We start from the raw sequence: 25,864 nt of genomic DNA on the forward strand, positions 1-25,864 counted from the left end.
ACACAGCTGGGCACTGGTTTGGCATTTGGTATCCTATGATCTAAAGCACTACGAAAGGGAAGGGAGGCAAGATTGGAAAACAGCCTCTGGCCAATCAGAAGAAGCAACTCAACAAAGCAGGTAATTCAAAAAAGCAAGTAACTTAGTTGTTAAGACTTGATCTGGGCCTGGCACGGTGGCTCACGCCTGTAATCCCAGAACATTTGGAAGCCAAGGCGGGTGGATCTTGAGGTCAGGAGTTCAAGACCAGCCTGACCAACATAGTGAAACCCCGTCTCTACTAAAAAATACAAAAATTAGCCGGGCGTGGTGGTGCGTGCCTGTAATCCCAGCTACTAGGGAGGCTGAGGCAGGAAAATTGCTTGAACCCAGGAGGTGGAGGTTGCAGTGAGCCGAGATTGTGCCACTGCACTCCAGCCTGGGCAACAGAGCAAGACTCCACCTCCAAAAAAAGAAGACTTGATTTGTTTTTTCTCTTGGGATTTAGGGAAGCTAAATTTTCATTTTTGTTTTTAAAACATGGCTTTATTCAATTATTTTCTCTGTATTAGCCCTTGAGGTACACAGTTGCTCATAAGGGTCAGAGATGTCCACTTCTGCTGCAAGACCAAAGTGAAACAGATCCTAAAGAAAATTTATCCCCTAGTTTATTTTTGGGGTGATGAAAATGTTCTTGGAACTAGATAGTCATGATGACTGCACAAGCTTGTGATCATACTAAAAACCAAAAAATTATACACTTTAAAAGGATGAATTTTATGGGTATGTAAACTGTACCTTTTTTTTAAAAATCTGTCACATACCAGTTCTCTGAGCTAACATCTGTTTCAGGATAGCAGTACAATAAAACTGAAAGACAATTGCACTTAACTGCATTAAGGCATGAAACTCTACCTGAAGGGTTATAATCTTTCTTTTAATTCCAAGAAGCTCTATTACCACCACCCAACCTCTACCTCCCCCTCCCCAACAAAAGCATGAGAAGAGTAAAGCATGAGATCACCTGGAATTTACTATCTCTAGAGCAATGGATAATTTTGCTCCCGAGGAGACATTTTTGGCTGTGAGTTGGGTGCTATTGTCATCTAGCTGGTTGAGGCAATGGGATGCTACTATTAAACATAACGCATAGTGCAGTGCCCACACAGCAAAGAACTATCCAGCGCAAAATGTCAAATAATTTTCTAGAGCCATGGTTCTCAAAATGTGGTCCCTATGTTACCAACAATGGCATCACCTGGGAACCTATTAGAAATACAAAATCTCAGGCCCAGCCCAGACCTACAGAACTAGCAACTCTGGGCATCTGTGTTTTAGCAAGCTCTCCAGATGATGCAGATCAACACTAAAGCATGAGAATCTCTGGTGAAGTTAGCAAACATAAAGTTAAATATCAATGCAATCAAAACACAGAGGTGAAGTTACAAAGTCACATCAGTTAGTATAGAACAAAACTAGGATTTGAACCCAGGCTGACTAATGTCAGAACCTGTATGTACTCTTATGCTATACTATCTTTTTAAGTACTTTAACTTTTGAACATCAGTGACTTATTCTTCCATTAGAGGACAAAAATTGTTGGCAGAATCGAGTCAGGCAGAGGAGAATGGAATGGGGGAGATACCACCATAATAATTATACCACCCCCAATTCTATATACTCGTATGCATTTTATAGGCTGCCAAATAAGTAATATGAAAACAATAAGGATATGTTAATGTTGCTAGGTTACCCCAAAGTGTACCGAGCCTATGTGATGACTTTTTTTGTCATAACTTGATAGCATTGTAGACTTCGTTTTTCAGTCTCTAAAACCTGGAAAAGTGCTATCTTTTCATCGAGATTCACATACAGTTCAAGAAATTAGGCTTCACAGGTGTAATAGGCAGGGCAAACTTTGACTCAGAGGGTGGAGAGAGGAGGCACAGTGGAAATTTTCAAGCATGTCCTGCTGAACTTGTTTGCATAAACTTTGATTTGGAATTTAAGCTTAAGATGTTTCCCCTTGGTAAGATGATACTTAACTCTTTTTGTAACTCTCTCTTTTGAAAAAATTTGGTACATATGGTTCTTGGGCTAGTAGGCTGTCTGATAAAAGGGCAATTTATCCAGCATGTGAGGCAATGAGACGTTCCATTGAGTTCTGTATAGGTGACAGAATCATCCCTTTAAGTACTTGAGCTTTTATTACTTTAGCCATTTCTAGTGGAATAATTTCTAAAATGTACTATATACATCTCTCCATTCTCAAACTAAATGCTATGTAGTGAAAACAAACTTTTATCTGATACTCAGGAACATAATTATGATCTTCAAAACTTGAACATGGAGGCTCTAGAAGTACATAAGGCTGTCATCCCAAAGACGGAATCATTCAGCTCTTAGATCTTGTCTGTCACTGACAGTTGTCTGCGTTTTGCTGAGTGTCAGTCACCTTCTAGCTTACTGTGTGAGAGCAAAACCCCCCACACAACCAAATTGACTAGAAGCTGACATAAAATCAAGAAAATTAATCTAAATGAGTCTTTTCTTTGGAGCGTATGTGTACATTTTTGCTTGCATTTGGTTTTAGAATTGTGCTTAGCATTAATCTGGCTTACAGATAGGAGGGGTGATATTATACATTTAAATGTCATCAAACATTGCTCATTGAAACATTTATTCTGCTTTTTATAATGACAGCTAAAAGAGAACAAACCCAGCATTTAAACTCTATTTTGAAACATGTCTTTTAAAGTGTTTCCAAATTTTAGAACTGTACATCTTCATGAACACTGCCCTCCAATTTTGTCACTGATAATCTCTAATCTTATCCAGAAATTCTCATTGATGAGTTTCCAGTGACATTTCAAAAAGCCTATTCTACAATACTATACTCCCTGACCTCTCTACAGCTGATAATGTGGATTACTCGTTTTCTTGACATTTTAGGAGATTCTAAATAGATTCTCTCATGTTGTCAAGTTCTGTCAGTAGGCCTTCAAACTTCTAAGATTTCTCATGTATATTTTTATCAGCATTTCTCACTTAAATAAATGCAATTACTACCTACCATATTTTGTGGATACCCTTCAAATACAGACGGTCCCCAACTTAGGATGGTTTAACTTAAGACTTTTCAACTTTACAATGATGCAAGATACACATTCAGTAGAAACCATACTCTGAGTGCCCATACAACCATTATATTTTTCATTTTCAGTACAGTGTTCAATAAATTGCATTAGATATTCAACACTTTATTATAAAACACGTTTTGTGGTAGATGATTTTGCCCAATTGTAGGCTAAGGTAAGTGTTCTGAGCACGTTTAAGGTAGACCAAGCTAAGCTACCGTTTGGACGGTTAGGCGTATGAAATGCATTTTCAACTTACGGTATTTTCAACTTACGATGGGTTTACCGGGATGTAACCCCATCGCAAGTTAAGGAGCCTCTGTACACCTATTTCCATGTCTTCTTTCTCCCTAGATTTTAAACAATGTAGCCCTACTTAGATTCAATTAGCTTCATCTTTGCCTTCTTGCTGCTTCTTCTAGCATAAAGGGAAGCACTACTTGCACAGTCTCAAAAACTTAAATCTTAAGTTCCTCAGCATTCTGTTTACAGATGTACAGATTCTGCCAAATCTATTCCTTCCACAACATCAAAGAATTTAGTAATTCTTTCCTCTCTCTCTCCCCTGCCTAGTCAAAAACCTCGGCCACATTATACAACTTACCAGTCTTCCTCTTTTCTGAAATACAGCAGTGAAAGCCATCTCCTTGCCTGGAGGGAGAACTCATCAGAAGGGTAAGCTGCACGCTAACTACATACTACTGCTAACGATCTGAAATCCCCTAAATGGTCTGATATGCAACTGGCTACTCAAGCTCTACCAAGTCTATGTTTCAGAGGACAGAAATTGATTCGTGACGTAGCCAAATTATAAAAACCTCAGACTATTTTTATTAATTTTTTTAACAACCAACGTAATGCAATACTTCTCCAGCCTTTCCAGCAAAGTGCCTTGCACAGGATCGTGACGTCTACACTCCAGGGATCCTGACTCGTAACCCAAGACACCGCTAAACAGAATTTCTCTCACATTCGTGTTTTACCTTTAAAAGTAATACAAATGCTGTAGTCGCCTCCATAAACACATCCGTAAACATTTAATTAACATTCTCAGCAATGAGTGAAACGGAGGCTCCCGAAGGCAGCTCGGGGTCCACCCGGGCTCTGCGCATCCCTCCCCCTCCCCGGCCGCGCCGCGGCGAGAACGACTGGAACCCGGGCGTCGGTTCCCCTGCCGCGTCCTGAAGACCCGGCCTCAGGAAGGCGCGGCAGCTGACGTGAGAGGTGAACACGTATTTACTTCAAAGTATGAGGAATCTAAAACCGTTTAAGAATTCAAAATCAGAATCCCACGACTCTGTCCCCCAAGGCCTTCGAGTTCCATTGTTGACGCCCAGACACCTCCAGACTCCTTTAAACGTCTGCCCGACGCCTCTGACAGGCGTCCGCCCCTCGCGCACTCCCACCGCCAGCGGCGCCTTGCATCCGAAACGGGGTCCCCGGGCGCCTCCCGCATTCTCCCCACGCTCCCTCACAGGTCCTTTCAGTTCCCGGGCCGGAGCCGGGCCCGTCCTCCGCGAACGCGGCAACAAAGGCGAGGAGCGGCGGCGGGTCCCGGACGCGGGGCAGTCAAGCTCGGCCACCCCCGGAGCGCAGCGCAGCCCCAGCTGCGAGCAGCCGCACGGATCCCAGAGTCGCCCGCCGCGTTCCCAGCCCAGCCCCGGCCGGGGTCCGCCCGGAACAGCGACGCCTCAGGCCCGGCAAGTCTCTCTCGGACCCTGGGCCGAGCCTCCTCGCCCCGCCCGCCCCAGGCCCCGGATGTGACGGCACCGTCGCCCGCAGCGCTCGCCCCGCGGGCCGCGCGTGGAGGGTCCCGGTAGGTGGCGGGGGGAGGGGATCTTCCCGCCGGCCCGCGGCCCCCACGTACCCAAGTGAGGAGGCTCTCGCACAGCTCCGCCCGCTCCAGCGACTCTACGCTGAACATCTTCCCCGCCGCGGCCAGGCAGCGCCTACCGCCTGGCCAGACACCGCCGGCGCTCTGTCGGGGGAGTCGGGGGCCCGCGCAGCTGACTCGGCCTCAGGCCCGCCTGCTCCTCGGATCCGGCCGCCGACTCTCGCCCAGCGCTGGCAGCGGCTCCGCACCGTCACCCCCAGTGCCCCTCCTTCTCCTTTCACTCGGGACCGCGCGCCAGCCGCGCGCGACTTCGGACACGCCCGCCGCCCCGCGTCCCCGCCCCCGGCCGCCCACACCGCTCCTCCCCAGCGCCGCCGCCCTGGCTGGAGCCGAGGCCGAGGAGCCACTGCGCACGCTCGCGCCCCGGCCGACCCGCGCCGCCGGGCCGCCGCCGCCGCCCCTGCTGCCGCGCGCGCCCCCGCCACCAGTTCGCTGCGTGTCGAGGTGCGCACGCGCACGCGCACGCGCCCCGCCCTGGAGGCTGCGGCGACGGGTCCTCCTCCGCCGTCCGGTCGCGCCCTCGCGGAAGCTCGGCAGTGCGCGTGCGCCCGCACCCGCTCTCCAAATTAGAAAGGGGACGTCTAGTGGGTTGCCCGGGAGGGGTGGCGGGAGCGGTCCCGGAAATAATCTGTCCTCCGTCGCCGGGAACTGGCGAGGTAGTTCCTTCGCGGTGGAGAGGTACGTCCCGCGCGCGGCGGCCACGCCCACCCTATCGGGGCCCGCGGAGCCGCGGACGGCGGGGTCTGGCCTTTTTGGGGTAGCTCTGGCCACCGAGGCTCTGCGGGGCGGCGGGAGTCGCCGTCTCCTTCCCCCTGGGCCCCTCCCTCGTCTGGAAGCCCCAGAATCGCCCCGCGGCTGTCCGGAGTCGCCGGCGACGGTGGAGGGGCCGACGCGGAGAGCGGCTCTAGGTGGGTTTGGCCGGCGGCGAGGACACCGCCGCTCCCTCTAGGGTCGCTCGGAGCGTGACCCTGAGAACTCTCCTTAATGCAGGAGGGGTGTGCGCCCGTTCGCCAATCCGTAAGGACACCGGCCGACCCCGGGCCTGCGTTTCTCAGCGTTCGGAGTTGGCTTCACTTAATAGCGAGGCGGATCGTTCTGGAGCTTCCACCTCTTTAGAGGCACGAATCTGTCTGCAGGGCTGCCGATAAATTTTTAACAGATATAGCATACGCAGAAAAGTGCATACGACATACACGTTTAAAGAAGAATTAATAAAACACCCAGATAAAAACGAAAAGAGCATTGCCGGCACCCCAGGAGTTTCTCACCCATGCCCTGTGCTCCTTTCGGAGCCTGATTGTCTCCTAGCCTGACTAGTGTGATCATTTCCTTACAGCTTTACCATCTATGTGTGCATGCGATGTCGTTTTCCTTTGCCTGTTTTTGAACTTTTGCGGGTGGATCACAGTGTGTTGTTTTGTGGTTTTCAATCAGTATTAAATTGGTGTACTGTGTATGTATAGGTAATTTTAATTGTTGCCTAGTATTCCAGTGTGAATAGAACAGTGAATCCATTCTACTCTGGTTGGGCATTTTATTCAGACTGAGGCCACTCAGAACAGTGCTATAAACATTCTAGTGTACCTGGAACGTAGTGCAAATGTGTTGGAATTTCCAGGACACGCACCTTGGAGTCCTTAGAGAATTGTCGATGCGTAGAGTATGCATAACTACCAGCCAATGCCAAATTTTTATTTGGAGTGCAACAAAGCTAACTTCCCAGGACACACTTTGCTTTGTAGTTCCTGGAACCCCTTTCCCCCACTTTTTTTCCATTAAGAGTAGGTTTTCTCATTGAGCACTGAAAACTGCCAAGACAGCATTGAGTGGGGTTTTTTGTTGTTATTGATGGTGGTTTTTGAGAAAGGGTCTCGTTCTGGAGTGCAGTGGCGTAATCTTGGTTCACTGCAACCTCTGCCTCCTGGGCTCAAGTGATCCTCCTACCTCAGCCTCCCAAGTAGCTGGAACCACAGGTGCAGGCTACGATGCTCAGCTAATTTTCTTATTTTTTGTAGAGAGGGGGTCTCGCTATGTTGCCCAGGCTGGTCTCAAACTCCTGGGCTCAAGTGATCCGCCCGCCTTAGCCTCCCAAAAGTGCTGGGATCACAAGTGTGAGCCACCGAGCCTGGGCCAGCATTGAGTTTTTAAGGTTGCCTTACAGAGTACCACTTGATAGTTGACCCCTGATCATTTAGTATTTTGTAAGTGTTAAAAAAAAAAAAAAAAAAAAAAAACTTACCTGAAGTATTCTCAATGGTCTTTTTTTCAAACATTCTTCCCTACACCAAGGGCAGAGAAACCTTTAGAAATTACACATACGTGGCTAGGCGCGGTGTCTCGCGCCTGTAATCCCAGCACTTTGGGAGGCCGAGGCGAGCGGATCACGATGTCAAGAGATCCTGGCCAACATGGTGAAACCCCGTCTCTGCTAAAAATACAAAAATTAGCCGGGCGTGGTGGCGGGCTCCTGTAGTCCCAGCTACTCGGGAGGCTGAGGCAGGAGAATCGCTTGAACGCGGGAGGCTGAGGTTACAGTGAGCCGAGATCGCGCCACTGCACTCCATCCTGACAACAGAACGAGAATCTGTCTCAAAAGAAAAAAAAAAAATTACACGTGTGTCTCGCCTGTCTTTGGTTCCTGTGTTGGTGCCTCTGGATATTTGTCAAACTAGAGTTCCTACATTCCTTATCAGGTTATTTCTGTCGAATCTCTAGCACTTTTAAGTGACATATAATCTTGTAGGCAAGTGAATGAAGTCAGTGAGTATATGTCACATTGACTTACTCCTCACTCACATGCAGCTTGTCTTTAGATGGGCAGATAAGATGCTGGCCCTACTGGAGCGACTGTGGTTGTGCCGTCCTGAGCACCCTTCCTCCAGTGGCCCCGGTTTTCAAGGCTTTGACACAATGGACCTAAAGTCTCCTTTTTCAGGCTTGGCTGCATTTCCACAGTGCTTTTGTGCATGATGTTGCGTTGTTCTGGAGGTTTCATTTTGTAATTCCAGTTACCTTTGATGAAAGAAATTAGTAAAAACTTTTTGGATGTGAGTAATTGCAGAAGCCATGTGGCTGCCGAGTTTCTACGTGAGCCTTGGGGTAAAAAGACACTGAGATTCTCTCCTTTGTTCCAGGAAGTCCCGAAATTTCCTATTTTTCTCTTATTTTCTCTGTGTGTTTTATTTTTTTTCCTTCCCTGAAAGCTTTGGAAATGCCTGAGGAGAGGTGAGTTGAACTTGTCTTAGCTGTCTGGTTACTCCGGTTAGTTGGAGGCTAGTTCTCACCCACAGCTGCTTATCAGATTAAAGAGGGCATGTCCTGTGTGACAGTGCTCCAGATTGCATCCTGCCTTCCCAGGGAACACATACTTAGAGCTGTGATTAAAGAGAGTTTGAGATGCTATGTGGAGCAGCTCTGGGGCAGGCATGGCTAGTTTTTATCATATCAAAACATGGCTAGTTTTATCATGATTCCTTGGCAGTTGTTAATAATATTAACCAAACACTGTAGCTTCCATTTATTGAGAGCCTATATGATGTGCCAAGCAGTATGCTAAATGCCTTACCTTCATTATCTCATTATAAACTTCACAAGGCAAAGCACTTCCCCTGCCACACCCGCCCCAAAAAAGAGTGGCAGTTTGATATGGTTCAACCTAATGCCTTTTACGTATGAGGAAGCTGAGACTGAAACTTTATGTAAGTCCAGGGCTGTCTGACTCTGGAACTTGTGCTTCTTTGCTGTCTGAAGATACTGCTCAATAAGATGTAGCCAGCTGAGCAATAGCAAAGCCAGTTTCTCTGCAAACTTCTATCAGTTACACTGCACAGTTTCCAAGATGGATGGGGTTCAGTTTTTGTGAATCTTAAACAGTTCAAAACCGAGTATTAGTAACTCTTCTTTTCATATTTTACAGGATACCATGAAATAGATTACATCCCATGTTCTATACATTTAATAACCTTGTTTTTGGGTTTAATGTAAACAACATTTAGTGGCCACTATAACATATAAGACCCTGCGCACTACTAACAGTAATAAGATACGATTCCTGACTGAAAGGAATTCATTCTTTAAAAATGTATTTTTAATTTTTATAGATGTATAATAGTTGTACATATTTATGGGGTACCTGTGGTATTTTTATACAAATATGTACAATGTGTAATGATCAAATCTGGGCAGTTTTTTGAGACAAGGTCTTGTTCTGTCACCCAGGCTGGAGTGCAGTGGTGCGATCTTGGCTCACTGCAACCTCTGCCCCCCAGGTTCAAGCAATTCTCATGCCTCAGCCTCCCGAGTAGCTGGGATCACAGGCGTGTGCCACCACGTCTGGCTAATTTTTGTATTTTTAGTAAAGATGGCGTTTCACCATGTTGGCCAGGCTGGTCTCAAACTCCTGGCTTCAGGTGATCCATCCACCTCGGCATCCCAAAATGCTGTGATTACAGGCGTGAATCACAGCACTGGCCTGAATCTAGGGTTTAAAAAAAAAAAAAAAACGCTGCAACAGAGCCTCCAAATAACATGAAAAAATAAATCCAGTAAGATATTACTTTATATGCTTGGAACTAAGTGCTTAACATTCTGTGATTAATAATAATAAAATTTTGAGGGTGAAGCAATTGAGCACAGTATCTACATATTCTAAAACTGAACTGTAGTCACTTGTGGATTCTGTAAATATTTGGCACCAATAAACATTAATTTTTGGCTGGGCGTGCTACCTCACGCCTATAATCCTAGCACTTTGGGAGGCCTAGGTGGGTAAATTCCTTGACCCCAGGAGTTGGAGACCAGCTTGGGCAAGATGGTGAAACCCATCTCTACAAAAAATAAAAAATTTAACTGAGCTTAGTGGTGCACACCTGTAGTCACAGCAGGAAGATTGATTGAGCCTGGGAGGTCGAGGCTGCAGTGAGCCAAGGGTGCACCACTGCGCTCCAGCCTGGGTGACAGAACAAGACCCTGTCTCAAAAAATAAATTTTAAAAATTTATAAATATTAATTTGAGCAATATCTGTTTTTCAAGAAGGAAATTTGTGGTGTAGTGAGAGTGTTTAGCAGTTGACATGCCAGTCATGCCACTTAGGTCAGTGTAGGTGCCTCCAGAGTAGGCACCGTCAGGAAACTGAGCAACTGGGTGGTAGATGAGAATGGGCATTGACCGGGCATTGAAGCTCAGTTTGCATATCAAGAGAGGAAGCAAGTATTGGCTTTATTTTTCTTGTTAAAGTAATCCATACTTGAAAGAATTGAAACTGTGAAACTGTGTCCTAGGGAGGATGATGGTCTGGCTTTGCCAGTCCAGCTTCTCACTGATAACCACTCTAATGTTAGCTTTGATGTGGCTTTTTCTCTATTCCGAAACTCTGAATCAGAGAAATTTAGCAGTAGAAGGAAGTGAAGAAATAAAGTCACAGTTGTTAACCTAAAATAATTTAAAAGGTCAAAATCGAGTTTAAAGAGAGTTTAAGTGTAAAGGTTGAGGACAGGCCACCTGGGAAAGGACAGATTTAAAAGCATGGAAGTCAGTGCTCGTAAGTATAGACATTTGGGATTGTTTATATAGACAAAATTTAGGGACATTTAACAGAATTTTAATATCTTAATGTAAGGCTTAATGTACAGTTATAATGATCTGATTAGTCAAGGTGCGTTTTTTAGGGAAGAAAGAATGTAACTGTCATGAGACCCCTGTTTGGGGCACCATCTGGTCTGAGTTAGGTACAGGACAATAAAGGAGGCAGTTAATCTGTAATAAAAATCAGCAATTAGAAGGAGGAGATCTGGTCTCTTTTAAAAAAAAGACTTAGTCTTTTTTTAGTTGTTTATAGAACAAGAACAATGAGGAAGAGTTAAGCTAAAAATCTAAGAAACAGAATTGTAAACATGTTACGTGACCCAGATCATAGTCATATCTCTTTCAAGGCTTAAGGTGCTTTGGAGGTTCTAAAAACGTTTGAATTTTATTTACTTTTACACAGTTGTTGTAACAGAATTGGAACTAAAATTCAGGGCTCCTCATGTCCAAGCAACAACTGCTTGGGCTTCAGTTTAGAGCCTGTATGGTTGGACAGAATCAGCAGCACTGTTTAGTTCTGGATAATCACTGACTGTGAACAACAAAAGTTGGAGAACAGAAGTCCTTGATTTTGGAATTCATTTTCAGGACTGAGGTATTATGTCATCTCCCCAAGTAGGAAATTTTGTTTCCTGTTTATCTTCTGGAGTTATAAATCAGACCAGCCTCTTTCCAAACTGAAGTGATGGTACAATACCTCATTTTTGAGCCACTAGCACCTGCAGTTGCTTTTTTACTCCAATTTTATGAGAAACTATGGCAGAAGTTGTGCTGTCAAAGCCCCCAACAAGCAGGTCAAATGGCATTAGTAGATCTCCATTTGACAGCCTGCCTTTTGTTGGGATTTCCATGGGACAAGAAAATGCAGTGCCCTTCTCTTTTCCTCTCAACACCACTGGGAATATCTGCTGTCAAATGATGCAAATAAAATAATATGGACATGCAATACTTAACTATCCTGGATCTCTGAGCTCTTGGAAATGTACATGAAGCAATATCTTAAGAGTATAATCACAGGCCGGGTGCGGTGGCTCACACCTGTAATCCCAGCACTTTGGGAGCCTGAAGTGGGTGTATCACGAGGTCAGGAGATCAAGACCATCCTGGCTAACACAGTAAAACCCCATCTCTACTAAAAACAGAAAAAATTAGCCGGGTGTGGTGGGGGGCGCCTGTAGTCCCAGCTACTCGGGAGACTGAGGCAAGAGAATGACGAGAACCCGGGAGGCAGAGCTTGCAGTGAGCCGAGATCGCGTTGCTGCACTCCAGCCTGGGTGACAGAGCAAGACTCCGTCTCAAAAAAAGAAAAAAAAAAGTCTCAAAAAAAAAAGAATATAATCACATAGTAGTCAAATATTTATATATAATATATATTATATATATGTTGTACAGTATAATTTATTTGCATTACCATTGGTTGCACCTTGAAGGACATAGAAACAAATGTAATGCATTTTTTTAAGTACAAAATAATAAACGGCCTAAATGTATAGCATAGGGGAAAATGTGAGTAGGAATAATTACAATGCATTTGTTGATAGACTTAACTTACAAAGCACTTTCACCTCTGTTCATTTGTTTTAACCTTCACAGCTCCGTGAGGTAATTAGAGGTTGGAAATCTTGACACAGAGGATAACATTTGGGTTATCTTTGAGCAGATGCAAGTAGTTCTCAGTGCCCTTAGGACTTTTTAAACAGCTACAGCACCTCTAATTTTAAGAGAGGAAACCTGATGAAATAAAAACCTAAATTGACTCCGTGGCCCACCCCTAGCTTATTTGAGGCTCTTCGGTTCAGTTGGCAGCTCATTTAACTGTTCTTTTGAATGAAAATACTGCAATTAGAGCTGTTTCTGTGCGTTTCCTGGTGTGCACCTTCGTAATAGTTACTTGAAACCAGTCATTAAAAGTTCCATATATCAGGCGATTAGTCCGTGTAAAGCTGATGAAAGCTGCCTTTCATCTGTTTGCGTAGGTTTCTTCCATGAGTGGTAATTTTCTTGCAGCCAGTTCAGATGATTTTCAAAGGTATTAAGACGTCTATACTCAAAATACCTGATTAGTGATGATATTGAATAAAACTTTTTTCAGCTCAATAAGTTACATAAATGCAGAACTTTATTTTAATTATTCATATATATTTAATTGAATATTTCCTTAATTTCTCTTTAGGTGTCTTATAAGACTTTGACACTTCCTGTTTTGTCTGAAAAAAATGTGAACTACCTGTGATATTTGGACTCCAGTTTGGTTGGGCTATCTCCCCTCATACCTATAGAATTAGGTACTACCATTTTTCTCTAGTTTAGAGTGTAGGAAGGAAAGTTTCTTATCCTCCCTTTTCTCTTCATAAGGAAATGCAGCATCAGAGTGATTCTGTATTCCAAGCAGTTCAAAGAATTCTGAACCATAAGCTGAGCTTAGTTTCAGGTGGACAAATAGTTTTTCAAGCACCAGAATTTTCATTATTTCAAGTAGTTTTAGTATAGCTATAAATGTTCTATAGCCTAAATGTCTTTTACTTTTCAAATTATAACACTGTAAGTATGGTAAGTCACTTTTATTTAAACAGATATCTATTAGGTCCTATTGTGTACAAGGCATATGCTAGAGAATATGAGAATGCTTACAGAAAACTATAATATATTTCCTTTCCTATCAATACATGGGAAATGCCACAAGATATACACATGCTGTGAGGGGGAAGAGGGATCTGATCTATTTAGAGAACTTATTTGGTATTCAGGAATAAGAAGAGAGCAGTTGGATAAGAATGGCTTTTATTTATTTATTGTTTTTGGTGGGGGGGTGGGGAGGTTGGGGGGCGGGGGACAGGGTCTTGCTCTGTCTCCCAGGCTGGAGTACAGTGGTGCTCTCTGGGCCTCACTACAACCTCTGCCTCCCAGGTTCAAGCGATTCTCCTGCCTTAGCCTCCAGAGTAGCTGACATTACAGGCACACGTCACCCGGCTAAATTTTGTATTTTTAGTAGAGACGGGGTTTCACCATGTTGGCCAGGCTGGTCTCGAACTTCTGACCTCAGGTGATCTGCCTGCCTCAGCCTCCCATAATGCTGGGATTACAGGCGTGAGCCACTGCATCTGGCCCAAGAATGGCTTTTTTTTTTTTTAAAGGGGTTAAGCTTGAAGAGGAAAAAACATTTTTAAAAAATACATAAATAAATGATAAATTATAGTAATTGTTTTCCTTAAAAGAAATAGAATTTGGCTGGGTGCAGTGGCTCATGCCTGTAATCCCAGCACTTTGGGAGGCCGAGGCAGGTGGATCACGAGGTCAGGAGATCAAGACCATCCTGGCTAACACGGTGAAACCCTGTCTCTACTAAAATACAAAAAATTAGCCGGGCGTAGTGGTGCGCACCTGTAGTCCCAGCTACTTGGGAGGCTGAGGGAGGGGAATTGCTTGAACCCGGGAGGCGGACGTTGCAGTGAGCTGAGATCCGCATCTCTGCACTCCAGCCTGGCAACAGAGCAAGACTCCATCCAAAAAAAATAGAAATAGAATTTTGTTCTCCACAAAATAATGTGTCTGGCAAATTTTAAAGAACTCCATCAGTCCCCACTGGAGTTGTACTTAATTGCAGCCTATCAGAAACCAAATATATTAGAAGTCAGTTATATTTACATTGCTTTTATTAGTATATTTCATTTTCACTGTGTCATTTGTAACTCTCATCTTGTTTCTTCTTATTTTAGACCTGGAATGGCCAAATATCAAGGTGAAGTTCAAAGTTTGAAACTGGATGATGATTCAGTTATAGAAGGAGTAAGCGACCAAGTACTTGTGGCGGTTGTGGTCAGTTTCGCTTTGATTGCTACCCTGGTATATGCACTTTTCAGGTGAGATTTAAGGACAAAAGAATTGAGTAGATTTGCAAGGGCTGCTGACTTTTTGACCCCTAATAATGTATAATACTTAATATGAACAGCAAGTAACAGATCTCAGTGATTGTAGATGTTTACTAAGGTATTTTATTTTCCACGGGGCTTTGAATGCTAACATATATTTCCTGTCATCAGCTGTCTTACCAAATAATAATTAAATTCATCATCCACATTTTGAATAAAATATTAGTATTTTCTATTGGCGTATGGCAATGTAAAAAACTTTAATTTCCATAATTAAATCCATCAACTTGTAGGTGATATAGATGATAAGTGCAAAATACTTTCAGTTTTAAATGGAAAAATTGAGGCAAAAAAAGACTTGTATAGTAAAAAGGGAACTAATATTAGAATTAATTTAATTTTTTTACTTATTTGTTTATTTATTTATTGAGACAGAGTCTCAATGTGTCGTCCAGGCTGGAGTGCCATGGCACTATCTCAGCTCACTACAACCTCCATCTCCTGAGTTCAAGCGATTCTCCTGCCTCAGCCTCCCAAATAGCTGGGATTATAGGCACATGCCACCACACATGGCTAATTTTTTGTATTTTTTTTTTTGAGAGAGAAAGTTTCACTCTTGTTGCCCATGCTGGAGTGCAATGGCACTATCTCAGCTCACCACAACCTCTGCCTCTGGGGTTCAAGCGATTCTCCTGCCTCAGCCTCCTGAGTAGCTGGGATTACAGGCATGCGCCACCACGCCCGGCTTATTTTATATTTTTAGTAGAGATGGGGTTTCTCCATGTTGATCAGGCTGGTCTCAAACTCCTGACCTGAGGTGATCCACCTGCCTCAGCCTCCCAAAGTGCTGGGATTACAGGCTTGAGCCACTGCACCTGGCCCTAATTTTTTGTATTTTTTGTAGAGACAGGATTTCGCTAGGTTGGCCAGGCTGGTCTCAAACTCCTGACCTCAAGTGAACCACCCGACTCAGCCTCCCAAGGTGCTGGGATTACACTCATGAGCCACTACACCCAGCCTATTTATTTATTTTAGAGACAGGGTCTCGCTACATTGCCCCAGTTGGACTTGAACTCCTGGACTCAAGCAGTCCTCCCATCCCAGCTTCCCAGGTTGCTGGGACTACAGGTATGCACCACTGCACCTGATTCTAAAATTAATTTAGGCTGGATGTGGTGGCTCACGCCTGTAATCCCAGCACCTTGGGAGGCTGAGGCAGGCGGATCACCTGAGGTCAGGAGTTCGAGACTAGCCTGGCCAACATGGTGAAACCCTTGTCTCTACTAAAAATACAAAAATTAGCTGGGCATGGTGGCAGGTGCCTATAATCCCAGCTACTTGGGCGGCTGAGGCGTGAGAATCACTTGAACTTGGGAGGCAGAGGTTGCAGTGATCCAAGATAGTCTCTTATTAGGGTAACATTATCTTGATTTCAATCGGGTATTTTATAGAGTGATAATCCAGAGTGATTGATACTGGTGATACACTGTGGATGTCATGGGGGAAATAATGACTAGATGATAGCAGAGTTAAGTGAACTCCACTAAGCAGGTTGTTCTTAGGATTCCTGACTAATGTTTTAATATACACCAAATAGAAGGACATTGTATATTGCTGCAGGGCTCTGTCTTTGGGCCTTTTCTATTATTATTATTATTTTTTTTTTTTTGAGACCGAGTCTCACTCTGTCGCCCAGGCTGGAGTGCAGTGGCGTGATCTCGGCTCACTGCAAGCTCAACTTCCTGGGTTCACGCCATTCTCCTGCCTCAGCCTCCCGAGTAGCTGGGACTACAGGTGCCCACCACCACGCCCGGCTAATTTTTTGTATTTTTAGTAGAGACGGGGTTTCACCGTGTTAGCCAGGATGATCTCGAACTCCTGACCTCAGTTGATTCGCCCACCTCGGCCTCCCAAAATCGGGGGGTTACAGGCGTGAGCCACCGTGCCTGGCCTACAAAAAATTTTAAAATTAGGCAGGCGTGGTGGTGCATCCTGTAGTCTCAGCTACTTGGAGGCTAAGATGGCAAGATCACTTAAGCCTGGGAAGTCAAGTCTGCAGTGAGCTATGATCATACCACTGCATTTCAGCCAGGGCAACAGAATAAGACCCTGTCTCAGAAAAAACAAAACAAAAAAATAAAAATACACAAAGGACCTATATAGACATTTTTCAACAGAAGACATACAAATGGCCAAAAGGTTTATGAAAAAATGCTCAACATTACTAATCACCAGAGAAATGCAAATTACAACCACAATGAGAAAAAACCTTTTATCTTTTAGGATGGCTGTTATCAAAAAGATGAAAACAATAAAGATGAAAGAAGCATTGGCGAGGGTGTGGAGCAAAGGGAACTGTGGTGCACTTTTTTGGGGAGTATAAAATGGCACAGTTGCTGTGGAAAACAGTATGAAGGTTCCTCAAAAGGTTAAAAATGGACTACCATATGATCCAGCAATCACACTTCAGGGTAGTATATATCAAAAGGAAATTACATCAGTATGTTGAAAAGATATCTGTGCTCCCATGTTCATTGCAGCAGTATTTACAGTAGCTGAAATATGGAATCAAGTTAGGTGTTCACTAGTGAATGAATGAAGAAAATGTGGTGTGAGTATATAGATCTCTCTGTATACACAATGGAATACTTTTCAGCCCCTAAGAAGGAAGGAAATTCTGCCATTTTCAACAACATGGATGCACCTGGAGGACATAATATTAACTGAAATAAGGCACAGAAAGACAAATACTGCACAATCCCACTTAACTGTAAAATATAAAACATTTGAATTCACAGAAGCAGAGAGCGGAATGGTGGCTCTCAGGCGATGGAAAGATAGTCTAACAGCGCAAAGTTTCAGTTACACAGATGCATTTTTAAAAAGAGAGGCAGGGTGCGGTGGCTCGCGCCTGTAATTCCAGCACTTTGGGAGGCTGAGGCAGGCAGATCACCTGAGGTCAGGAGTTCAAGACCAGCCTGGCCAACATGGTGACCCTGTCTCTACTAAAAATATGAAAATTAGCCAGGTGTGGTAGCATATGCCCGTAGTGCTGCTACTCGGGAGGCTGAGGCTGGAGAATTGCTTGAACCCAGGAGGTGGAGGTTGCCGTGAGCCGAAATCGTACCATTGCACTCCAGCCTGGGCGACAACAGCAAAACTCCATCCTTTTTTTTTTTTTTTGAGACGGAGTCTCGCACTTTCGCCTGACCTCAGGGGATCCACCTGCCCTAGCCTCCCAAAGTGTTGGGATTACAGGCGTGAGCCACCGCGCCCGGCGAAGACTATTTTTTTTTTTTTTTTTTTTTGAGACAGCGTCTCACTCTTTCGCCCAGGCTGGACTGCAGTGGTGCTATCTCGGCTCACCGCAGGCTCCGCCTCCCGGGTTCACACCATGCCATTCTCCTGCCTCGGCCTCCCGAGTAGCTGGGACTGTAGGCGCCCGCCATCGCACCAGGCTAATTTTTTATATTTTTAGTAGAGACGGGGTTTCACCGTGTTAGCCAGGATGGTCTTGATCTCCTGACCTCGTGATCCGCCCGCCTCAGCCTCCCAAAGTGCTGGGATGACAGGCTTGAGCCACCACACCCAGCTATTTTTATTTTAAATATTTTTCTATTATTTTCTGATTTCTCTACTATGAATATTTATTATTTGTATAATAAAAGTTTTTTCTCCACATCTCCAGACTAGAATGATGTGAAGCCCAAACTAAAAAGTTTCCATTATTGCCAGAAGCAGTCGCTCACGCCTGTAATCCCAACACTTTGGGAAGCTGAGGCAGGTGGATCCCCTGAGGTCAGGAGTTCAAGACCAGCCTGGCCAACATGATGAAACACCGTCTCTACTCAAAATACAAAAATTAGCCAGGTGTGGTTGTGGGTGCCTGTAATCCCACCTACCCAGGAGGCTGAGGCAGGAGAATCGCTTGAACCCGGGAGGCAGAGGTTGCAGTGAGCTGAGATCGCACCACTGCACTCCAGCCCGGGCAACAAGCAAAACTCCATCTCAAAAAAAAAAAAAAGAGAATTCATTTAATAAGGCAATTGTATATTGTAGATGCTGAAAACTGTATAGGCTACTTTTATAAAATTAATAGCTAAAGGTCAAATCTGCATTATGTTCAGTTTGGGACTAGCATTTTAAGCTGGAAAACATTCAGGGGAGACTGTCAAAATAGGGAAAGCTGTGGAAACAAATCATATAAAATGCTTGAAGGAAGGAGGGATGTCTAGCTTAGGGAAGGGACTCTTGGACAATAAAACTGTGTTTGTGATGAGGGCTTGGTCTTGTTAAAGAATTAAAATTTTAATTTGTGCAGCAGCAATAGAAAAAAAAAGAATTAGAGCCAGGCTTAGTGGCTCATGCCTGTAATCCCAGCACTTTGGGAGGCTGAGGTGGATGGATCGCTGGAAGTCAGGAGTTCGAGACCAGCCTGACCAACATTCTGAAACCCCGTCTCTACTAAAAATATAAAAATTAGGTGGGTGTGGTTGTGGGCCCCTATAACCCCAGCTACTCGGAGGCTGAGTCAGGAGAATCTCCTGAACCTGGGAGGCGGAGGTTGCTGTGAGCCGAGATCACGCCACTGTACTCCAGCCTGTGTGACAAGAGCGAAACTCCATCTCAAAAAAAAAGAAAAAAAAAAGAATTAAATTTATTCTGCCAGGCGCAGTGGGCAGAACTGGGGTCACTGGGACAGTGGGTGGAGATAAATGATGAAATTTTTACTCAGCCTACAGTGACATCTTTTCAAGTTACATAATGTGCTCCCGGTTACTTGGACATTGTCTGAGGTAATCAGTGAAGTAATCGTGATTACTGAGGTAATCATGATGTATTGGGGAAGGGGTGGCATTTGTAGTTTAAAATTCAGACAAGTCTCTTTTTTGTAATTTATTTGATGATTTTTAGTCATTATAATTAATTCTGTTTTGGTTTTGTGGTAAAATATACATAACAAAATTTGTCATGTTAAACTTTTTAAAAAATATTTTATTTTTTTAGTACAGACAGGTTCTCACTATGCTGGTCAGGCTGGTCTTGAACTCCTGGTCTCAAGTGATTCTTCTGCCTTGGCCTCCCAAAGTGGTGGGATTATAGGTGTGAACCATCATGCCCAGACCTTTTTTTTTTTTTTTTTTTTTTTTTTTTTGAGATAGAGTCTCACTCTGTCACCTAGGCTGGAGTGCAGTGGCGCAATCTCGGCTCACTGCAAGCTCCGCCTCCCGGGTTCAAGCGATTCTTCTGCCTCAGCCTCCTGAGTAGCTGGGACTGTATACAGGCACGCACCACCATGCCTGGCTAATTCAGACCATTTTTAAGTGTGTAATTCCGTGGCGTTAAGTACATTCACATTGTTGTGTAACCATCATCACCATCTACTTCTAGAACTTCCTCATCGTCCCAAACTTTATTTTTTTATTTTTAAATTTTAGATTTTGGGGGTGTGTGTGCAGGTCTTTTACATGGGTATGTTGCGTAATAGTGATGGCTTCTAGTGAACCCATCACCCAAATAGTGAACACTGTACTCAATAGGTAGTATTTCAACCCTTGCCCCCTTTCAGTCTCCCCACAGAAGTTCCTGATGTCTATTATTTCCATCTTTATGTTTAGCTCCCACTTATAAGTCAGAACATGTGATTTCTCTTTTTTTTTTTTTTCTTGAGACAGGTTCTCTCTTGGTGCCCAGGCTGGAGTGCAGTGGCACCATCTTGTCTCACTGCAACCTTCACCCCCCAGGCTCAAATGATCCTCTCACCTCAGCCTCCCATTTAGCTGAGACCACAGGCACACACCGCCATGGCCAGCTATTTTTTTGTATTTTTGGTAGAGACAAGGTTTCGCCATGTTGCCCAGACTGGTCTTGAACTCCTGGGCTCAAGCAATCCACCCACCTCATCCTCCCAAATTTCTGGGATTACAGGTGTGAGCCACTGTGCCCGGTCTGATCATGTGGTGTTTAATCTTCCCTAACAGAAACTTTATGCCCATCTAAGTAGCAACTCCCATGGTTCAGCTCTGGGTAACCTGTGTTCTACTTTGTGTCTCCATTAATGAGCCGATTTTATGCACCTCATAAAGTAGAATCATACAGTATTTGTTCTTTTGTGTTTAACTTGTTTCACTTAGCGTAATATTTTCAAAGTTCATTTATGTTGTAACACGTATTAGAATTTCCTTCTTTTTTATCACTAAATAATATTTCATTGGGTATGGTGCTCACACCTCTAATCCTAGCACTTTGGGAGGCTGAGGTGGGAAGATTGCTTGGGCCAGGAGTTTGAGACTAGCTTGGACAACAGAGCAAGACCTTGTCTCTAAGAAATATTAAAATTTAAAATTTCTCATTGTATGTACATACCATATTTAGTTTCTCCATTCATCTGTCAGTGGTCATTTGGGTTACTCCCACCTTTTGGCTGTTGTGAATAATGCTGTTAGGAACACTGGTGTACAAGTATCTGTTTGAGTCTGTGTTTTCAACTGGAATTTCTGGGTCATAAAGTAATTTCTGTGTTTAACATTTTAAGGAACCTCCAGACTGTTTCCCTCAGCAGCTGCCCTGCTTTATATTCCCACCAGCAAGGCACCATGGCAGTTTCTCTACTTCCTTGCCAACACTGTTGTTCCCTATGTGTGTGTGTTTTTTTTAATAATAACTATCCATATAGGTATGAAGTAGTAACTCACTGTGGTTTTGATTTGAATTTCCCTACTGAGTAATGATGTTCAGCATCACTTCACATGGTAAGTGGCCATTTGTCTATCTGGTTTTTGAGGTTTCTTTTTGAGATAGGGTCTTACTCTGTTGCCCAGGCTAGAGTATAGTGGCGTGATTATGGCTCACTGCAGCCTCAATCTCCCAGGCTCAAGTGATCCTCCCACCTCAGCCTCCCGGGTAGCTGGGACGATAGGTGTGCACCACCATGCCCAACTAATTTTTGTATTTTTTGTAGAAACAGTGTTTCACCACGTTGCCCAGGCTGGTCTCAAATTCCAGGGCTCAAGTGATCTGCCCACCTCAGCCTCCCAAAGTGCGGAAGTTACAGGCATGAGCCACTGCTCCTGGCCCTAGTATTTGGTTTTCTGTTTCTATATTAATTCACTTAGGAAAATGACCTGCAGCTGCAACCATGTTGCTGCATTCTTTCCTTTTTATGAGTGCATAGTATTCTATGGTGTATATGCACCACATTTTCTTTATCTAGTCTACCATTGATGGGCATGTAGGTTGATTTCATGTCTTTGCTCCTGTAAATAGCAACACCAGAGTTTTGACCTGCTCTGTTTTCATCCTGGGCCAATTCACTCCTCCTTAGGCAACCTGATGGGCCCCTGCTCCTGGGACATCATCATATTGATGCCAAAGTTAGTGCAGACACCCAAGTGGCATATTGCATTACAGCTTAGAAGTCCTGGGCTCAAACAATTTTCCTGCCTCAGCCTCCTGAGTAACTGGGACTACAGGTGCGCACCGCCACACCTGGCAGTTTGTCTGTCTTCTATGGAGAATTGACTATTCAAGACCATTGCCCATTTTTGAATTGGGTTGTTTACTTTTTTGTTTTTGAGTTATAAGAGTTCTATATATATTCTGATATTATTATCAGATACAGTCATACCCCATAGATATTTCAGGTTTGGTTTCAGACCACCACAATAAAGTGAATAAAGTGAGTCATATGAATTTTTTGGTTCCCTAGTGCATATAAAAGTTACATTCACATTATATCATAGTCTATGTGTGTAATAGCATTATGTCTAATAAACAATGTACATACTTTAATTATAAAATACTTTATTGCTAAAAAATGCTAACAGTTATCTATCTGAACCTTCAGCAAGTCATAATGTTTTTGCTGGTGGAGAGTCTTGACTCCATGTTAACAGCTGCTGACTGATCAGGGTGGTGGTTGCCGACAGTTGAGGGGGCTGTGGCAGTTTCTCTTTTTTTGAGACAGAGTATCATTCTGTCGCCCAGGCTGGAGTGCAGTGGCGTGATCTCAGCTCACTGCAACCTTCACCTCCCAGGTTCAAGCAATTCTCCTCCCTCAGCCTCCTGAGTAGCTGGGATTACAGGTGCGCACCACCATGCCCAGCTAATTTTTGTATTTTTAATAGAGATGGGGTTTCACCATGTTGGTCAGGCTTGTCTTGAACTCCTGACCTCATGATCCGCCCGCCTCAGCCTCCCAAAGTGCTGGGATTACAGGCATGAGCCACTGCGCCTGGCTGGCAGTTTCTTAAAATGAGACAACAAATAAAGTTGACACATTGACTGACTTTTCCTTTCACAAAAGATTTCTCTGTATGTAGCATGTGATGCAGTTTGATTGCTTATTATCCACAGGCTTTCTTTTCAAAACTGGAGTCAGTCCTCCCAAACCCTGACTGCTTCTGCTCTATCAACTTCGTTTATGTAATATTTTAAATCCCTTGTTGTCATCTCAACAATGCTCACAATGTCATTACCAGGATTAGATTCTATCTTGAGAAACCACTTCTTTTGCTCATCCATAGGAAGCAACTCTTCATCTGATCAAGTATTGTCATGTTGCAGCAGTTCGGTCACATCTTCGAGCTCCACTTCTAATTCTAGTTTCCTTGCTGTTTCCACCATATCTGCAGTGACTTCTTCCTCTGAAGTCCTGAACCTCTCAAAGTCATCCATGAGGGCTGGAGTCAACTTCTTCCAAACTCCTGTTAATGTTGATATTTTGATCTCCTCCCATGAATTAAGAATGTTCTTGGCGGGGCATGGTGGCTCACGCCTGTAATTCCAGCACTTTGGGAGGGCGAGGCAGGCAGATCACTTGAGGCCAGGAGTTTGAGACCAGCCTGGCCAACATGGCGAAACCTTGTCTCTACTAAAAATACAAACATTAGCCAGGCACAGTGGCACACACCTGTAATCCCAGCAACTTGGGAGGCTGAGGCACGAGAATTGCTTGAACCTGGGAGACAGAGGTTCTGGCAAGCCAAGAGTGTACCAGTATACTCCCAGCCTGGGCAACAGGGCGAGACTGTCTCAAAAAAAAAAAGTTATTTTATTCTTTATTTATTGCTTTTGAGATGGAGTCTCACTGTGTTGCCCAGGCTGGAGTGCAGTAGCATGATCTTGGCTCACTGCAACCACTGCCCCCCGGGTTCATGCTGTTCTCCTGCCTCAGCCTCCCAAGTAACTGGGACTATAGGCACGTGCCACCGTGCTTGGCTGATTTTTGTATTTTTAGTAGAGACGGGGTTTCACTGTGTTGGCCAGGCTGGTCGCAAACTCCTGACCTCATGATTCACCCATCTCAGCCTCCCAAAGTGTTGGGATTACAGGCGTGAGCCACCACACCTGGCCAAAAAAAAGAATGTTCTGATGGCATCTAGAATGGGGGATCCTTTCCAGAAGGTTTCAATTGATTCCCCAGATCCATCAGAGGAATCACTATCTATGGCAGCTACATAAAGTGTATTTCTTAAGTAATAAAACTTGAAAGTCAAAATAATCCTTGATTTATGGGGCTGTGGAATGGATGCTGTGTTAAGAGACATGAAAAAAACATTCATCTCCTTGTACATCTCCATTAGAGCTCGTGGGTGACTAGGTGTATTATCAATGAGCAGTGATATTTTCTTTTTAACAGATTTTTTTGTTAATACACTACACAGATGTATGCAGTAATATTTTCAAAGAAAGTCATTTTTCTGAGCAGTAGGTCTCTCAAGTGGGTTTAAATAGTTTGATATGCTGTTGTTATCCAGGCATTGTTGCATTTATAGAGCACAGGCAGAGTAGATGAGCATAATTTTCAAGGGCCCTAGGATTTTCAGAATGGTCAATGAGCATTGGCTGCAACTTAAAAGTCACCAGTTGCATTAGCCCCTAATAAGAGAGTCAGCCTGGCCTTTGAAGCTTTGAAGACAGGCATTGACTTCTCCTCTCTAGCTATGAAAGTCCTGCATGCCATCTTCTTGCAAGGGAAAACTGTTTCTTCTACATAAAAATGTGTTGTTGAGCGTAGCCACCTTCATCAATGATCTTAGCTAGATCTGGATAACTTGCTGCAGCTTCACCATCAGCACTTGCTATTCCATAAAATAAAAGTTTGCACTTCGTCTTTCCTTAAATGTCATGAACCAACCTCTGCTAGCTTTCAACTTTTCTTCTGTAGCTTCCTCTCCTCCCTCAGCTTCACAGAATTGAAGAGAGGGAGGGACTTGCTCTGGATTAGGCTTTGGCTTAAGGAAATGTTGTGGCTGGTTTTATCTTCTATCCAGAGTACTCAGACTTTCTCCATGTCAGCAATAAAGCTGTTTTGCTTTTTTATCATTTATGTGTTCACTTGAGTAATACTTTTAATGTCCCTCAGGAATTTTTCCTTTTAATTCACAACTTGGCCAACTAGCACAACTTTTGCCCTAGCTCGACTTTTTACATGTCTTTTTCACAAAGCTTAATCATTTCTAGGTTTTATGTGAAGTGAGAGACATGCAAGTCTTCCTTTCACTTGAACACCTAGAGGCCACTATAGAGTTATTTATTAGTTGGCCTAATTTCAATATTGTCAATGCCTCAGGGAATAGGAATGTCTGAGGTGAGGGACAGAGACTGGGGAATGGCTGGTCAATAGAGCAGTCACAGCATACACAACGTTGATTGATTGATTGATTGCAAGTATAACCAAAACGTGACACAGAAACATGAAGCAAGTGCATGCTGTTGGAAAAATGGTGCCAGTAGTCTTGCTCAACACAAAGTTGTCACAACCTTCAGTTTGTAAAAAACGCAATATCTGCTAAGTGCAATAAAGTGAAACAAAATAAAATCAGGATTTCCTGTATATGATTTGCCAATATTTTGTCCCTTTCTGTGGATATTCTTCTTACTCTCTTAAGTGCCCGTTGATATACATAGTTTCTGATTTTGAGAAGTCATCTTTGTGTTTTTTTCCTTTTTTTGGCCTGTGCTTTTGTATTATATGTAAGGAATCATTGCCAGAATCCAATGGCATGAATATTTTCTTGCTTTTTCCTAAAATTTATATAGTTTTAACTCTTAAGTTTGGCCCTTTGATGCATTTTGAGTTTTTATATTTTTAATATGGATATTCAGTTTTCTGGCACTTATTTGTTGAAAGAGGGTACTTTCCCTATTGAATGGTCTTGGCACCCTTGTCAAGAAGTATTTGACCATTGTCTCAATCAGTTTGGCTTGTTATAACAAATAACCATAGGCTGGGTGCGGTGGCTCACACCTGTAATCCTAGCACTTTGGGAGCCTGAGGCAGGCAGATCACTTGAGGTCAGGAGTTCAAGACCAGCCTGGCCAAAACATAGGCCAACATGGTGAAACCCCAACTCTACTAAAAATATAAAAATTAGCTGGAAATCGCTTGAACCCGGGA

At 43.8% G+C, this 25,864-nt stretch overlaps 2 protein-coding genes across 8 annotated transcripts in view; one reads left to right on the top strand and one right to left on the bottom strand.

Annotated features, from left to right (window-relative positions):
• Positions 1-5,288, bottom strand: part of HOOK3 (hook microtubule tethering protein 3) — a 131,869-nt gene extending 126,581 nt beyond the window's left edge. The window contains exon 1 of one of the 2 annotated variants that reach the window (XM_031013584.3): positions 4,984-5,288. In XM_031013584.3, coding sequence (XP_030869444.1) covers positions 4,984-5,040 — 57 coding nt within the window. In that variant the 5' untranslated portion in view covers positions 5,041-5,288. The remainder of the gene's footprint in view (positions 1-4,983) is intronic. The other variant, XM_055349172.2, reaches the window with a different exon arrangement.
• Positions 4,905-25,864, top strand: part of RNF170 (ring finger protein 170) — a 42,547-nt gene continuing 21,587 nt past the window's right edge. For 2 of the 6 annotated variants that reach the window (XM_004046966.4, XM_055349175.2), the window contains exons 1-2: positions 5,452-5,688; positions 14,311-14,454. In XM_004046966.4, coding sequence (XP_004047014.1) covers positions 14,318-14,454 — 137 coding nt within the window. In that variant the 5' untranslated portion in view covers positions 5,452-5,688; positions 14,311-14,317. Of the gene's footprint in view, positions 4,933-5,451; positions 5,689-12,756; positions 12,880-14,310; positions 14,455-25,864 lie in introns of those variants that run through there. The other 4 variants (XM_063709304.1, XM_055349176.2, XM_055349174.2 and 1 more) reach the window with 4 other exon arrangements.

The sequence above is a fragment of the Gorilla gorilla genome, chromosome 7 (assembly GCF_029281585.2).
Source record: "Gorilla gorilla gorilla isolate KB3781 chromosome 7, NHGRI_mGorGor1-v2.1_pri, whole genome shotgun sequence".
Classification (NCBI taxonomy): Eukaryota; Metazoa; Chordata; class Mammalia; order Primates; family Hominidae; genus Gorilla; species Gorilla gorilla.